The sequence below is a fragment of the Geotrypetes seraphini genome, chromosome 17, assembly GCF_902459505.1.
Source record: "Geotrypetes seraphini chromosome 17, aGeoSer1.1, whole genome shotgun sequence".
NCBI lineage: Eukaryota > Metazoa > Chordata > Amphibia > Gymnophiona > Dermophiidae > Geotrypetes > Geotrypetes seraphini.
In genome coordinates this window covers 1,909,332-1,926,405 of record NC_047100.1, presented here as the reverse complement: position 1 = coordinate 1,926,405, position 17,074 = coordinate 1,909,332, and the positions used below count along the sequence as shown (strand labels likewise).

At 44.2% G+C, this 17,074-nt stretch overlaps 1 protein-coding gene across 1 annotated transcript; it reads right to left on the bottom strand.

Moving 5' to 3' along the window:
• Positions 1-211: 211 nt before the first annotated feature.
• Positions 212-16,983, bottom strand: OXTR (oxytocin receptor). The gene is made up of 3 exons (XM_033926110.1): positions 16,762-16,983; positions 15,026-16,159; positions 212-1,084 (listed from the first exon to the last, which is right to left on the bottom strand). Exons 2-3 carry the CDS (start codon positions 15,954-15,956, stop codon positions 834-836), a joined length of 1,182 nt encoding a protein of 393 aa, XP_033782001.1. The 5' UTR covers positions 15,957-16,159; positions 16,762-16,983; the 3' UTR covers positions 212-833.
• Positions 16,984-17,074: the final 91 nt, after the last annotated feature.

Genomic DNA, 17,074 nt, shown 5'->3' with positions numbered 1-17,074 from the left:
CTTGGAGGGAACAGAAGGGGAGATTTCTAGAGCTCCCCCAGTTGTACTGTAGTTACACATGGACTCTGCCTTATCTTGGACCCTACTGGCAATAGTATCTTGGTTATTTCTGGTGGTGCTGGAAATATCTATCTGTTAAAAAATAAAACTTGTATCATTGTGTGGCTGATATCATAAGGATCCCACCAAAACACAATTCTTATGTTCTCTGGAGACCGAGACACAGATGGCTAGAGAACTTGGTATGTTGCCAGTTGCTAAGTAGGAATGTCTTGTTCTGGTAGTGACATAGGTTCAGTTGTGACAGGTCATTCCCCAGAGAATAATAAAGTAATACTGTAAAGAGTGGTGTTTCTCAACGCAGGCCTCATGATGCATTCACGCTGTCAGATTTTCAGGACAGCCACAATGAATATGCATGAGAAAAATTTCCATTCACTGCCCCATTGTATGCAAATCTCTGACATGCCATATGCATTGTGGGTATTCGGTTCAGCTAGAACTTGGTTGAGAATCACCGTTATAGACGATGCCACAGAACTCTATGCATGTCACATGAACATACCAGTGAACTGGTACCGCTTCTAAAGCATAGCTTGGTAATCCCCCAAGAGAAGTTTAAGAAGTTCAAAGCAAGTGGTGACTGTTTCCCCCAGCAGTCACTCACTACACACAGGCTTCCTGCTCCTTGCTGGAGTTAAATAAAAACTTCACACCTGAAACTCGTATATATACATATGAACACTACATATATAGAAAACGGATACACTCTGAATCTCCTCTTTCTTTTGTCCAAATTTACACGAAAGGGAAGAGGAAGGCAGACTGTGTCCTCAGGCTGAGGATGGCTGCGAGACACTCTTTTGACTGGAGCTCTTCTGACTCATCACAAAGGTGGAGGAATTGCTCTTTCTGCTGGTGCTGAGGTCGCTTCCTTGCTGTTTGGATTTCAGGTAGCGTGAGGAGCAGCAGAGAACGCGCTGAAGCAGGTCATGGAAGAGGTGGCCAGTGAAGAACATATAGATCCAGGGGTTGCAGCAGCTGTTGAGGCTTCCCAGCAACATGGCAATGATGAAGAGAGAGGCTGCAAGGAGAGAAGGGGAGAGAGTAGAAAGGTCTTGCTTAGGCGACAGAGTAGAGCAGGGGTTATTCAAGATGGTAACAGCATAAATTCTTCCAGGTTTTACCACAAGGCTAATCTCTTTTGCAATCCACATCTCCAGCCCACCCCTTCCCAAAAGACATATCCCAAGGCTTTTACGCATGGAAGTAGGGATTTTCTAAACTGTTATTTACATGTGTTGACTTTTTAGAAGGGCTTCTAAAATGACCTTCTTTAAGCCAATTAACCATCAAAATTAACCGGTGTCTCGGCTGATCTGGAAAAGCTACAATCCTTTTACTTGCCCGGGTGCTGTTTAGAACCAGTTCATTGCATGCTCTGGAATGGCCCTAGCTGCTAGGCAAAGATTGTTTTGGTCAACTGATAACTCGGATAGAGTTGCCAATTGGTTCCTGGTTTACCCAGCCATAGGTATACCCCAGTGTATGCAAGGAATTGTAGTTCTGTTTTTCCAATTGCATTACCCAAGTAAAGCAAAACTCCAACCCCTCTGCACGCAATAGGATAAATCCAGTCCTTGATCAACCTTGTCAGGCAAATCTGGAATTGGTTGGCAATCCTAAATTTTGATGAGGAGGTTTTCAACAATTCTTGAATCCTGAATTTAAGATAAGGTAATAAGCACATGTTTCCATCAATATACATGTATGCACGCATACGGAGAGAGTCAGATGTACAAAGCAGTTTCCCCCAGTCACAACACAGGAAAAATCTATTCCATAAAGTTTAACCCTTTCCACTGGCAACAATTAGATAAATTCCAGCTGTGAAGGAAATTATCTTTCCTTGCACTTTCTACGTGAAAACTTTTTACCATAATACCTACAGCGACAGCAGCTTATCTGTTAAATAACACAGCTGATTTTCTAATACCCCCAGAAACTAAGTTATGATTTCAGCATGTGGGATATGAACCCCAAAACAAAAACTCACATCCCTAGGACCCCAGAACCTTAGTGAGATCCTCCAGAGTTCTTCTGCTGACCTTGCTGCAGGGGAAAGACTAATTCGGTAACACAGGTGATTCTCTATTCACAGAAGAAGTGACTTATTGCCTCTGACTAGAAAAGTCTGGGCTAAGAGACACTTCCATGACAGCCAGCTGCTGCGGTCACAGGATGGAAACATACTCAACATTCCTTCATTCTGCGTGGTGTATTCGTGTCTAACTGGTGACTGATTTGATGGACTTTCGAAAAGCATTAAAACTTGTCTGTATAAGGATAATTTCCCATCCCTGATGTGCTCCGTTAGCCGTAATGAGTTGTTTTCTTTTCTGATGCTTTTATTTTGATGACTGTTTTAATATAAATGGCTGTGATGTAGTGTTTGGTTTAGTCATGTGTATGCTCTGTCTATGTTTGCTGTAAACCATTTAGAATATAAGAATGAATGGTGTCTAAAAACGAATGGCGGACATAAAAGAACCTTTCTATAATGAGCTCATTTATCCGCTCAGAGCAGGAGGGAGGGAGGGTAAATATTACACTGCCTGACTCAGAGTGTTGTAGGTTATTGCAGGCTGGATATTGAGCTGCTTTGTTTCTCAAATCCAGTTTTCACCAGAATTTCTCAAGCTGGTCCTGGAACAACCACAATCCAGTCTGGTGTTCAGGATGCCTACAATGAGAGATTGCATTCTGATTTATCCTGGGCATATTCCTTGTGGAGCTCCTGAAAACTGGACTGGCTTGAGGTGCTCGGAAATACTGTGTTACCAACCTGTGCTTGCATCTCCAGGAGAGACATTCTGGGCCAGTTCTGGGTTTCTGAAAACCCCACTGTGATGTATTATGGGAGTGAAGGAGTAACATAATGGTTATTGCAGAGGGTTGAGAACCCAGGAAAGTGGGATTAATTCCCACAATGGCTCCTTGTGACTTTGGGGAAGTCCCATAGCGCTCTAATGCCCTAGGTACAAAAACTGACATTGTGAGCCTACTAGGGACAGAGAATATACCTATATATAGCAAATAAACAACTTTGGTTGCACTACAGAAAGGCAGGATATCTAATCCATGACCCTTGACCCTTTACATCACCTACAGCTCTGATTTCTATAGGTAGAATCATGGAATAGAAATAAGAAACTGCTTCGAGTTATAAATGCAAAATCAGTATACTCTTGAAAATGGCTCCAGGTTCATCTGACAAGACTGATCCAGTACGGGGCTTACCCCACTGCATCCAGAGACTTGCAACTGATTTCCCATTCACTTTGTCTAAGAACAGCAAGTTCAGGATTGTACTTAGACCTCAGTGGGAGGAGGTGGAAGGGAGAGGAGAGGCACAAGGAGAAACAGAGGAGGAAGAATGCATGGAATAAATGAACCCTGAAATAGAGAGAGGAAGAAAAACCTAAGACAGAAAGAAATCTGAGGCAGGAGAGATGCTAGCATAAGCTGGATGTTGGGGAGTCCCTGGACATCGTATACCTGGACTTTAGCAAAGCATTCGATAGCGTACCACATCGCAGGTTGCTGAGCAAGATGAGTTCTATAGGATTGGGCGACACATTGACGAAATGGGTTGGGAACTGACTTGGAGGTAGACTTCAAAGGGTAGTGGTGAACGGCACCCCCTCCAAAATGACGGAGATAATCAGTGGAGTGCCCCAGGGCTCAGTCTTGGGCCCTATCCCATTCAACATCTTTATAAGAGACTTGACAGAAGGGCTCCGAGGTAAAATAACATTATTAGCCGATGACGCCAAACTAAGCAATGTAGTGGGCAAAAGCACAACGGACAAAAATTCAATGCCTGACAACATGATGCACGACCTACTCCTACTGGAGCACTGGTCTAGGACCTGGCAACTCAGCTTCAATGCCAAAAAATGCAAGGTTATGCACCTGGGCAGCCAAAATCCATGCAAGACTTATACCCTTAATGGTGAGATCCTAACAAGAACGGTAGCAGAACGAGACTTAGGGGTGATCGTCAGTGAAAACATGAAGGCTGCCAATCAAGTGGAGCAAGCTTCATCCAAGGCAAGACAAATCATAGGTTGCATACGCAGGAGTTTCGTCAGCCGTAAGCCTGAAGTCATTATGCCATTGTATAGATCCATGGTGAGGCCCCACCTGGAATACTATGTGCAATTCTGGAGGCCGCATTATCGCAAGGATGTGCTGAGACTGGAGTCGGTCCAGAGAATGGCCACCCGGATGGTCTCGGGACTCAAGGATCTCCTGTACAAAGAACGGCTAGATAAATTACAGCTATACTCGCTCGAGGAGCGCAGAGAGAGGGGAGACATGATCGAGACGTTCAAATATCTCACTGGCCGCATCGAGGCGGAGCACGCTATCTTCTTTTTCAAGGGTCCCACGGCAACAAGAGGGCATCTGTGGACAATCAGGGGCGGGAAACTGCGTGGTGACACCAGGAAATTCTTTTTTACTGAAAGGGTGGTTGATCGCTGGAATAGTCTTCCACTTCAGGTGATTGAGGCCAGCAGCGTGCCTGATTTTAAGGCCAAATGGGATCGACACTTGGGATCTATTCACAGAGTAAAGGTAGGGGAGGGTCATTAGGGTGGGCAGACTGGATGGGCCGTGGCCCTTATCTGCCGTCTATTTCTATGTTTCTAACCATTAGGCAAAGCTAGGCAGTCTAAAATAAAAGTTCTGAAGTCACACATAAACTCAAAAGAACACATAGGCTGAGTGGAAATTTCCAAAGAGCAGAATATTATTCCAGATAAAACTTGTCCAAAACAAGACGGACGAGAAGAAATATATATCATAGAGTACAAAAAACCCAAGAAGAGAGAGGAAATACTAGAGGAGCCCCACAATGTAGAAAATATCTTTATTCAATGATCTAACATGCTCGTGATTCACATGGGAATTACTTATTAAATACCTAATGAAGACAAAATTTCCCATTTAAATGTCATGTTCCCAGAACAATCCTTCAGAAATGCATAATCAGGCCTTATTGAGGTGATCACCACTGTTAAATTGACCAAAATCTTGGGTGGGAGGGGGGAATATGCCTGGGTCATCTAAAGTTCTTGCATGAACAAGATCCTGGCTATGGGGAGGAGAGGAAGGAGAAAAAGAAAGCACTTAGAAAGAGTGGGGAGAAGAAGATGGAGAGGAACTTAAGGGGGAAAACAAGATAGAGGCTGAGGAGGGGAAGGGGAAGACATGAGGGAGTTAAGTATTGAAGAATCCATGGCCATGAGAGAAGAGATGGATATGAAACTGAAGAGGGAAGAAGGGGGGAGAGAGAGGGAGAGATGGTATGAGTGCAAGAGGAGGACTATTACCTCTCCATTTAAAATCTTCCATCTAACCACATGTGAAATTATGGTATAAAGCTTGTGTGGTTTGCTGTGTTCTTGCTGAAGCTGGAGGCAGTGCAACTTAAGATCAGAGCTGTCCCGTGTAACAAATGACAGCTGGCCACCCTCCCTACAAGCACTTTTGCTGATAAATGATCTTCTTGCGCAATGGCTGATTTCAAAGTGTTGCCTGGAACTGTGAAACTTGCTCAGCCACTTCTCCCCTTGGCCGCCTAACAAGCTCAGCTCCAAGACACAGTCCTGGTAAGCTCTTCTGCTGCCTCATTTCAGACAGGGCCACATTTTCCCTGTCCCTTGTTCTTGAAAGTGTTATTCTGCTTTGTGTGCAATGCAACTATTTGCTATAAACATAACACCTGTCCAGATGTGTGACCTGGAACGTATTTTGGGTATTTCCCAGCTTCTCCACAAACAATTCATTCTTCTAACCTGCAAAAGCAACACAAAGATAATTGTACTAAACTGATAGTCCTACCCCCAGCTCATGGTACCCCTGAGGGCCCTCACTGCACGATGAAGGAAAGAAGAAAACAAAGGTCTACAAGTAGACTGTGAGCCCACTAGGGAGAGAGAACGGAAAGCACTTTGGCTCTATATCGAGCTTTTCCTCTGGGATATTCCACATTCTTTATTCTATGAAACATAAGAACCTAAAAATAGCCTTACTGGGTCAGACCAATGGTCCATCTTGCCAAGTAGTCCACCTCAAATGTTTTCAGCTCAGTGTTTTGGACAGTGTTCCATCCTCTCTGAAAAATGCAGAAAGCAAAGAGGGAACCGTATATTGTACATTGGAGAAAAGTTGAGGGCCTCTTTGGTGGTCCGTGCATGGAAAGCAGACCTTGTTTGATGCCTGCCCATCTGAGGTATGCCCTGATGGTTTCTTATAGTTTGGGTTTGATATTCAGTTCAACAATAGTTCAGCATGCATAACATATCTCTACTATGCAGAAACAATTGTTCTCTCTTATACAACAAGATTCGCCCTTGCAAAATAGTGTCAGAAGCTTCAGCAGAGCTTTGAAAGTGCCGTTTTCTCGGAATAAGACCCAAAAGTGGAAAAAGGAAGGACGAAGAACTCCCTGCAATGTTAGGAGCTGACAGTTTTGAAAGATAAGTAACATCCTGAAAAGCTAGGAGAACAAAAAAAGGCAGAGTAAAAGAGAGAGAAGCAGAAATCTTCAGATCAGCAGGAGAGAATTAAGAGAAGAGCCGGAAAAGCTGAGGAATCTCTCCATTTAAGATGTTTTCGTCCTCAAAGGCAGGCTGCCAGTGCCTCAGGTTTTCAGGATATATGTGGAGACACGGGGTGCAAGGGGAGGTCCACCGATGGATCAAAAACTGGCTGGCAGACAGGAAACAGAGGGTTGGAGTGAAGGGCCATTACTCAGACTTGCATGGGGTCACGAGCGGAGTTCCGCAGGGGTCGGTGCTGGGACCGCTCCTGTTCAATATATTTATAAATGACCTGGAGGCGGGAACAAATTGCAAAGTTATTAAATTTGCGGATGACACCAAACTCTACCGCAGGGTTGAAACCATGGAAGACTGCGAAGATCTGCAAAGGGACCTAACGACGCTAGAAGAATGGGCCAAAAAATGGCAAATGAACTTTAACGTAGGGAAATGCAAGGTCATGCATGTAGGGAAAAAGAACCCGATGTTCAGCTACAAAATGGGAGGATCACTGCTAGGGGTAAGTAACCTTGAAAGAGACCTGGGAGTGATGGTGGACACGTCTTTGAAGGCGTCGGCACAGTGCACCACAGCCTCAAGAAAAGCAAACAAAATGTTGGGTATCATTAAGAAGGGTATCACGACCAGGACAAAGGAGGTCATCCTGCCACTGTATCGTGCAATGGTGCGACCGCATCTGGAGTACTGTGTCCAGTATTGGTCGCCGTACCTCAAAAAGGACATGGCGGTACTTGAGGGAGTCCAGAGAAGAGCAACTAAACTGATAAGAGGTATGGAAAACCTCTCATATACTGACAGACTGAAAAAGCTGGGGCTGTTCTCCCTGGAAAAGCGGAGACATGATAGAAACCTTCAAGATCCTGAAGGGTATAGAAAAAGTAGACAGGGACAGATTTTTCAGATTACGGGGAACCACAAGTACAAGGGGGCACTCGGAAAAATTAAAAGGAGACAGGTTTAAAACAAATGCCAGAAAGTTCTTTTTCACCCAGAGGGTGGTGGACACATGGAACGCGCTTCCGGAGGCTGTGATAGGCCGGAGCACGTTACAAGGCTTCAAAGAAGGTTTGGATAGGTTCCTAGAGGATAAAGGAATTGAGGGGAACAGATAATAGTAGCGGTAGGTTATAGGGATAGTCTGGGACCATTGCTCAGGCAATGGGCCTGATGGGCCGCCGCGGGAGCGGACCGCTGAGCGAGATGGACCTCTGGTCTGCCTCAGCGGAGACAACTTCTTATGTTCTTATGTTCTATATGCATGAAGGAGATTTACATGCCGACTACCTCAGTTGTATGCAAATCTCTCTCATGCATATTCACGAAAGATATCCTGAATATCTGACCCACTGATGGCCCTCGAAGACTGGTTGTGAAGGCTGAGGGATGAGACGTTTTGTAAATCTACAGGAGATACAATTGGAAGAAAAACATGTCCTGTTTCATATTCTCTATGTTTACCGGAAATAGTGGATTTTCCTAGAGAGCTGAAAAGTCAACATATGTGTAAGTGATCTCTTTTTACTGTATTAATTGGATACGGATGTGTTAATCCAGTCCAACAAAGTGGACTTTTGTCTTCAATGATTAATGCCTCAAGTCTGTCTGATGCCGCCAGCCTCTTTCTTAGTTCTTAACTAGTTCACGGAACACTATTTCTATGTCTCTAAGGGAACTACTCAGACAACCAGCTCATTTGCTTCTAGAGCAGAGATTCCCAAACCTGTCCTGACAACTTTCAGCCCGTCAGCTTTTCAGGATATCTGCAATGAATATTCATGAGATACTTTTGCATGCTCTGCCTCTGTGACTGAGGGTCCCCAGGTCAGGTGAGCAGAAAATCCTCTTTTTTTCTAGGGTATTTGTGCAATAACAGCTCTGGCAGAGTTGGTTCTCCAGTTATCAATAGCACAGCACTGATGTGAAAAAAAAAGAAAAGAGGTTGTGGTAAAAGTGGATAGCGTAGCTGGTTTTAAGAAAGGTTTGGACAAATTCCTGGGGGAAAAGTCCATAGTCTGTTATTAAGATATGGGGGAAGCCTCTGCTTGCTCTGGATTGGTAGCATGGAATGTTGCTACTCCTTGGGTTTTGGCCAGGAACTGGGGACCTGGATTGACCACCGTGAGAATGGGCTACTGGGCTTGATGGACCATTGGTGTAACCCAGAAGGCTATTTTTATGTTCTTAAGACAGAGAACAGGTGAAGAAGGCAGAGGAAAAGGAAACAATGTCTGAGCAGCCAAAACTGGAAGAGCCTCCACAGTACATGGCGTCTGCTCTCAGAAAATGTGGACGTTGACCAACCCAGCAGGGTTCAGAAGAAGTTAGGACAAGTTCCTGCAGAAAAATTCCATAAAAAAATAATTAGCTACAGAGATGAGGAGTCTTTGGGCAACCCTGGAAATGAACTGTGAGCAATGGATGGGCCAGGTACTTCACACTGGCTCCATGGCTAAGACCAAGCTCCTTTTCTTTCTGCATAAACCCCTCTCACCCCTCCCCCATTCTCTATTTCTGTGGACAACACTCTCCTCTTCCCTGTCTCATCAGCTCACAACCTCAAGGTCAGCTTTGACTTCTCTTTCTCAAGTTTCAAGTTTCAAGTTTCAAGTTTAATAAAATTTGATGGTTCGCCTATTAAATCTAAGCGAATTACATAATAAAAAAGATAATAGTATAAAACAGTAAAACAAGTTATTTTACATTAACAATTTTCAAAGGGCTATGACAAATTGACAATACAGACGAACTAAGAAACATTAGGAGAGGACATTAGGGATTAAAAGTTACAATTTGTTGTTTCCTCAAGGGAAGAAAGGGGTATGATATGGGTAGGACCAAACGATTAGGTTGGGGAAAATGTGTGAGGACGTATTAATTGTTTAGATGTTTAGATGTACGCTGAGAAGTTATTCTAAAGGTTAAATGAGGATTTGAATAGATATGTTTTTAGATTAATTTTAAATAAATTAAGGTCTTTGATGTTTCTGATATAAAGGGGGAGGGTATTCCAGATGAGAGGTGCCATGACTGAGAAGATGTCATGGCGTCTAGTTCCTATTATTTTCAATGAGGGGACCATTAATAGACCTTGAGTGTTGGACCGAAGTGAACGTTTTGAAGTATGAGGAATTAGGAGCCGATCTATAAACTGAGGTTCATTAGTAGCTAGTGTTTTAAATACCAGTAATGCTATTTTATATGTTGTACGTTGATTGATGGGCAGCCAATGAGATTTTATGAGATAGGGAGTTACGTGTCCAACAATCTGCTAAAGCCTGTCACTTCTTCCTCTAGAATATTACCAAAATCTGACCTCTCCTCTGCTTTCCAAAATCTGTATCCACACTCTCATCACCTCTCGCTTAGGTTACTGCAACTTACTTCTCTCAGGTCTTCCGCACAACCATCTCTCTCCCATTCAGTCTGTTCCAAATTCTGCTGCATGACTGAACCGTATATTCTGCCAGAGCCGCCATACTCACATTACCCTTCTCACTTCACTGGCTCCCCATCCATTTCCAAATACAGTTCAAACTCCTCCAAGTGCACTTAATCTGCAACCCCTCTCCACACTTGTCTCCCCCTATGCAGCCCCTCTTATCCATACCCTTTACCTCCACTGCCAACTCCAGACCATCCCTTCTATTTTGCTGCACCATATGCATGGAACAGACTGCCTGAGTCATTACATCAGTCTCCGTCTTTAGCAGTATTCAAATCCAAGCCTTTTTCAGACTGGTTTCAACTCCTAACTCTCACTCACCATAAAACTACCATCCTATCAATCCTATATGTCCTATCTGTCTGTCCAAATTAGATTGTAAGCTCTTCTGATCAGGGACTGTCTATTGCACATTAAATGTACTGCACTGTGTATGCCTTTCAGCGCTATAGAAATGATACATGAATAGTAGAAGTAGTAGCAATGGATTCAGTGTGGCTTTTTCTTCTGTTCCTGACTCTCTGACTGGCATTTAAATAACACTCTCTCCATGGGATGGGAAAACTGAATTTGCTGTATGCTTGGAGTTCTTTGGGAAAGTTTGTGAATGCCAGAGGGTGGTTGTTAATAAAATTAACTTGGGAGGAAGGAAAGATGAGTAGTGGAGTGCCTCAAGGATCATTAACAGGAGTCAATTCTATTCAAATTTTTTTTGCGTAACATTGCTGAAGACTTAGTAGGAAAGGTTTGCTTTTTTGCAGATAATACCAGTAACAGACTGGACACCCAGGAGGGAGTGGAAAATATGCAAAAGTTAGAAGAATGCTTTAATCTTTGGCAATTAAAATTCAGTGTAAAGATGTGCTGAGTGAAGCAATTGGGGAGTAGAAATTCAAGGGAGCTGTATGAGCTAGGAGGTGAAAGGCTGATATGCATGAACGGGGAGAGAGACCTTAATGTAATAGTGTCTGAGGATCTGGAGGCTGCATAGAGAGAGGTGTGACCAGCAGAAGAAAGAATGTGTTGATGCCCTTGTACAAGTCATTGATAAAGCCTCACTTGGAGTATTGTGTCCAGTTTTGGAGGCCGCATCTCACTAAGGATGTAAAAAGACTTGAAGCAGTCCAGAGGAAGGCAATGAAAATGCCAAAAGACATTCGAAAACAGCCTGAAAGACCTGAATATGTATACCCTAGAGGAGAGACAGAGAGTTATGATGCAGACATTGAAATACTTGAAAGGTATTAATATAGAAACAAATCTTTTCCAGAGAAGGAATAACTGGAAGACATGAATTGAGGTTGTGGGGTGGCAGACTTAGGAAAAATGTCTGAAAAATTATTTTTCATGGAGAGAGTGGGTAATGCCTGGAATGCCCTCTCGAAGGAGGTGGTGGAGACAAAAACAGTGAAGGAATTCAGAAAGGATCTCTAATTAGAAGACGAATGGTATAAAAAACAAACATAAATGGTTGCATTTGTGTTTCAAGTGCCGAGTGGTTCTTAGAAGGCGACTCAGGCTGTAAAGAGCTAAGGCTGGGCCTGACCATCCCATATATGGCAATCCAGTTTAGGCTAGGCTGAAGAGGGCTTCGATGGAACGTCCAATAATTGGAATGTGAGGACAGACTTTTACGGCCTGTGCCCACAAATGACAAGATGGAGTGAGCTTCAAGGGCAACGCTGCCGGGCAGATCTTGGTCTATGTCCAAGAAAGACCATGATCCTCTATTTTATATTGCATTCATTGTTGGTTTATTTATGAATTGATAATGAGCATGACTATTGGACAGACTGGAAGGACCGTTCAGGTTTTTATCTGCCGTCATTTACTGTGTTACTATATACTGAATCTAAAATCAGAGCTAAGAAGTATCCTCATAAAAACTCTCTAGAATGGTCACCCCTTCCCCTCCGAGTCCTTTTCTTCTGTACTCTGCAGCCCAAAGAAAAAGCTGGTAGATAAACAAGTTGTATCCTGCCTTACTGCAGCCTTTCCAGGTGCCGCCAGGTCCATCCATCATCCCCTATTTCAAAAATAATTACTGCCTACCCAGTTGAGCCACCTAAGCAGTGCACCTCGGGTAGAGCAAGCATCTACCGAGTGCAGAAACGACAGATAGCATGCCACCTTCAGGGGGAGATTCTGCTCAATTCAATAATGTCTGCTTTGGATTTTCAATTACAGCATCACTGTAACAGCGGAGCAGGTCTTGACAGAAGACACTTAATGAGTTTTGCAGAAGTAGAGACTGCTTTTGTTGCGAATCAGAGTCACACAGGGAGCGATGCAATGACTGGAAACAGCCCCTCAGCCATAGTAATCTGGCACAGCCTAGCAGACCAATCCTGTCCCTTGATGTGGCCTCACTAGCCACCATTGTCATGTCCACTAACTGGGTTCCGTCACTCACTACCACTACTATTATTAATGAATTCTGTAGTGCTATCAGATGCATGTAGTGCTCTACAGAGTCACAAAGAAGACAGTCCCTGCTTGAAAGAGCTTACAAACGGTTAATCTGCTGGCTGGGTTGGTGGGGAGTAGGGTTATGGATTGAAGGCTATATCTACAGGGTGGGTTTTCACTCTGCTTTTAAACAAAAAATGTGTTGTTCACTTTCTTCCCTTTCTGACAGCCACAAAACACTTAATGTAGGGTTACCAGATTTTCCCGAAGGAAGGGAAGGGGCTTGGCGGACAAACTCAGGTAATTTATTCCAGACATAGGGGCAGCTAGATGAAAGGAACAAAGTCTGGAATTGGCAGTGGAGGAGAAGGATACAGCTAAGAGCAGCTGATCTGAGGAACGGAGGTGCATAGGAAGAGAGGAGAGATATTGAGGGCAGCAGAATGTGGCTGTACTCAAAAGCAAAAAAGAGAAAGTGGTGGGTGAGCTGACCATTCAGGGAAAAAAAAGAGCTGTATCTTTAGTCAAGAAATGTACTGTTAGTCCAAGCAGAAGGCTCCACTTTTGTTCATGAGCCCTGAGCTTAACTAAACAGAGTCTGAAGCAGGCAAGAGCGGCAAATGCAGAAAGTGGGTTAGATTTCCTCATTCCCAGCCACACCAGAATACTTCTAGGCCGACTCTCCCCTCAAGCCTCTGTTAGCTTCCCTTGGCACCAGTCCAGCTACAGCACGTAGCGTTCTGACCACTAGATGCTGTATTTAGACAGTGTGTCCTGAATGATTAAGTAGAGAATATTTATCAGGGTTTATATGTTGTTATGGTTTTGTTTTATGATTGTTTGAAACTGGAAACCGCTTAGAGCTTAGGCGGGATATCAATTTTGTACATAAATAAATAAACACTGGTTTCTGCAGCTTGAGAGTAACAATCACCATACAGCTGCAGTGGTGACCTCCCCAAAGAAGCACAAGGGAATTCACACTAAGCGTACATGAGAATCCATGCTAAGCTTCTGGAAATAGATGCAAGGCAGAAAGCAGACAACTCATAGGAATCCAAGTTAAACACGTTTTTGTGAGTATCCAAACTAAGGGTAATGCATTTGCTATACGACCTTTCTATGGTACACCCAAAGCAGGTTACCTAGTCTATAGCAATACTTTCTCTGTCCCCAGTGAGTTCACACTCTAAGATTTTGTACTTGGGAACAGAGAATGATACGGTGACAAAATTAATCACCGTTCCTGAAACAATGCAGTGTCATTCTTTAGTGTCTATCTCAACCTCGGTCCTTCTGCACCAGATTCTTCAATGCAAGGCTTGAGGGTCAATGGCTGGGCCCATTCATACTCTTGATTCTTCCCTCTATGACATGGGGATGGTTTCCCACGGTTATCCACAGGGACGGGAACGGTGATGAATTTTGTTACCGTGTCATTCTCTACTTGGGAATTAAGGAGCCACAGTGGGAAGTAAGCCCAGCTCCTCAGGTTCTCAGGCCACTGCACTAGCCATAGGGCTACTCTTTCACTCCCGTGTCTAAGAGGACGTGGCTTATAGAAATCACTGCTCAATGCACAGAGCCAGTGGGAATCCAGACTGATTGTCGGCAATGTTCAGAGGAGTTGAGCGTAGGTGTTAACTGACTCAGAAGACGTGAATGCAGACTTCAGAGTAGTTCTTTTCGAGGACATGGCAATTTGTCCGGGTTTTGAAAAGCTTCTGTCAAAGTCGCATCGGGAAGGGGTATCCCCGCACGCACGGATGCAACGCGGTGGCATCATTGTGTCACGTCTGTGTGGATGCTGTCTGGGGGCGGGACTGGGTGGGCCTGGGAGCAAGGCCATGGGTCTGAATTTTCCTTCGGGAAAATCTGGTAACCCTACATTAAGTGTTTTGTGGCTGTCAGAAAGGGAAGAAAGTGGACAACACATTTTTTTGCCAGTGTAGAAGGTTTAGCAGAGAGGATTTAATGCTAATTTTGACTTCCTTTACAGCCAGAATTGCCCGAGCTTGTGCACATGCCAGAATGAAAATGAAAGCAACATTGGCACCTTTTTGCGCTTAGATATGAGCCCGCAGAATGTTTGCGAGCTAGATGGAAATTTCTGCAGGACTGATATTATACACAGAAGAGTAGTCAAGATGTATGCAGACACTTCTATTTTTGTTCCAAAATGTGCCTAAGGACCTGTACTTACCATGTAACCTTTGTGCGCATGCGTCCAGTGAGTTCCTACACCTTGTGCATGAGTTTTGTGCACATCAAATCTCCATCGATAGAAGCCGACATCTGGGCATGGTCTACCCTCGGCATTGGCCCTTCTGAGTCCCAAAGAGAAACGCTCTAAACCTGCATCATGCAATTTTCAACATTTATCCCGCACAGACTTTCCCACTATTCTATCACAAATCTTTGTAGAGCTTAAATGATCAAAAATACCTCAGTTTAGGGTGCGCAGCTACCTAGAGCCTTGTACCTGTCTAGTCAGTCTGTTTTTTAACGATGAGCCCAGCTTAGTAAGAAAGAAAGCACGTACCTTCTTTGGGAGCATTTATGTCCCAGACTGACCACATCTGTACAAAGAAGAAAGGGGTCCAGCAAACTATGTAAGCCAGGACTATAATGAAGGTCATTTTCACTGTTCGGATCTTGGCTTGGGAGATGAGTTTCACGCTGCTGACCCGGGACAGTGCTGGTTTGCGGATGGAAGTGGTCGTCAGTTTCATGTTGGTCTCACACAACGTTTTCAGTTTAATATTCTGCCAGATTTTGAAGCTGATCAAACCGTAACAGATAGTCAGGATCAATACTGGAATGATGTAGACCGTGACAGTGATCCAGGTCACGTAAGCTTTCAGCCCCCAGGGCTGGATGAACTCGGCCCAGCAGTCATACACTCCTTTGTTCACCTCTTTTAAGGAAAAGATGTGGACCTGTGGAATGCTTGCTAGGAAGCTCAGAAGCCAGGTGAGGATCACGTAAGCTCGGTCTGAGCCCCTGTGTAAAGACCTGAGAGGCTGACAGATGGCCAAGCACCTGTCAAGGGACATTAAGAGTAGCATGTAGGTGGATGCAAACATCCCCACTACCTGAAGGTACTTCACCACGCGGCATAGGAAGTCTGGTCCATAAAACCTGAAGGTGATGTCCCAGATGAGCTGCGGCAGAACCTGGAAGACAGCCACCACGAGGTCAGCTATGCTCAGGTGCTTCATGAAATAGTACATGCGGGAGTGTTTTTGTCTGGTGATGTGGATTGCCAGCAGCACGCACAGGTTGCCGGTCAGGGCTAGGAAGAGAATGAGGGAGAGCACGGCCACCTCAACCTTGGCTATCTCCTCATTCCTTTTCACGGGGTCCCCGGTGGAGTTTCCAGCAGAAGCCCTGTGCAGCAGACTGGAGTTTTTGAGCGAGTTATTAACAAGAAGAGCCCAGCACACGTTCCCTTCAGCACACGAGCTCTCCATGTCTTCCTGTCCCCAGCAGATTGCAACTGCCTTCTAAATGTAGCTCCTATGGATTTGCTCTGAAGAGGTCATTTTACTGGAAAGATTCAATTCTTATAATCCTAGGGTGAAATTGCCAATTCTCTGTCCTCCTTGTACTGTGTTTCTGCTGTCCTGTCTAAAAATGACAAGGATGGGCTTCCCTCACACATCACCTCCTGCCCCTAAAAATTAACGAGAGCAGAAGAAATTAAACAGCAAAGCCTGCAGAGAAATGCATCAAAAGTCTTGTGTCTTTTTTCCATTTTAAATTGCAGTCCATGACCACATACAACATTTGTGAAACTGTTTTAAAGATTTTCCTTTTGCTGCAAACCTATATTAACACATCAGCTTTCAACTAAAAGAGAGAGAGAGGATTCAATTACGATATCCACTGCAAATCATATTCAGTGCTAAGGATCCCGTCAATGAAACACGGAGCTACTTCTTAGAAATTTTTTCCCTATCGCTTTACTTCAGGGAGAAATAAAAACATGAACAAGTCAGTGACAGGCACGTTCGGAGGATAATCCTGTCAGTCTCTGGTGACAAACAGCTGTTGTGAAACATTCCCGGCACTGTCCAGCAGTAAATTAAAAATCTACTGAGGGGAGAAAACAGATGTGATTTACTGCCTCAACTCCTGGCAAAAATGTCTTGTCTGGGCTTTAGGAACAGACACAGGTGTATGAGCAACCAAAGCTGATACATGCAATGAAACTTCTCCTGCTCCCCCTTTCAGTGACAAAAGAAAGACATAACTCAGCCAGCTTTCAGTTCCTACCTTCTCCGTAGTCCTTTCTTTAGCATTTCAGGTGCTGGTGTCCTGCCCCATACTTTCAACAAGACTCAAAAATCCGGTGCAACAGCTTCTACCTCCCCCTCTCTTCCTTTATCCAAGCTACACCTTCCTTGAAGCCTCCTCAGGAGAAGTCAGGCAGCAGCTACACACTTGTTCTAAAATGAATCAGAGAGGGAGGGGAGGGGAGAGAAGATGGCTCAGTCGGTCCTATAAATCATAGAGGGATTAATCTGTGACTGGAAAGCTGCTGGGGCATCAGCAACAGTTCATGTACTATCTGCAATTTGGCTTTCTT

Excerpts from the sequence above, each read along its gene's own strand:
- OXTR (XM_033926110.1), bottom strand. The coding sequence starts at position 15,956 with ATGGAGAGCTCGTGTGCTGAAGGGAACGTGTGCTGGGCTCTTCTTGTT. Across the intron at positions 1,085-15,025 it reads CATAAATGCTCCCAAAGAAG|CCTCTCTCTTCATCATTGCC; the intron begins GTACGTGCTTTC and ends CTCTCCTTGCAG.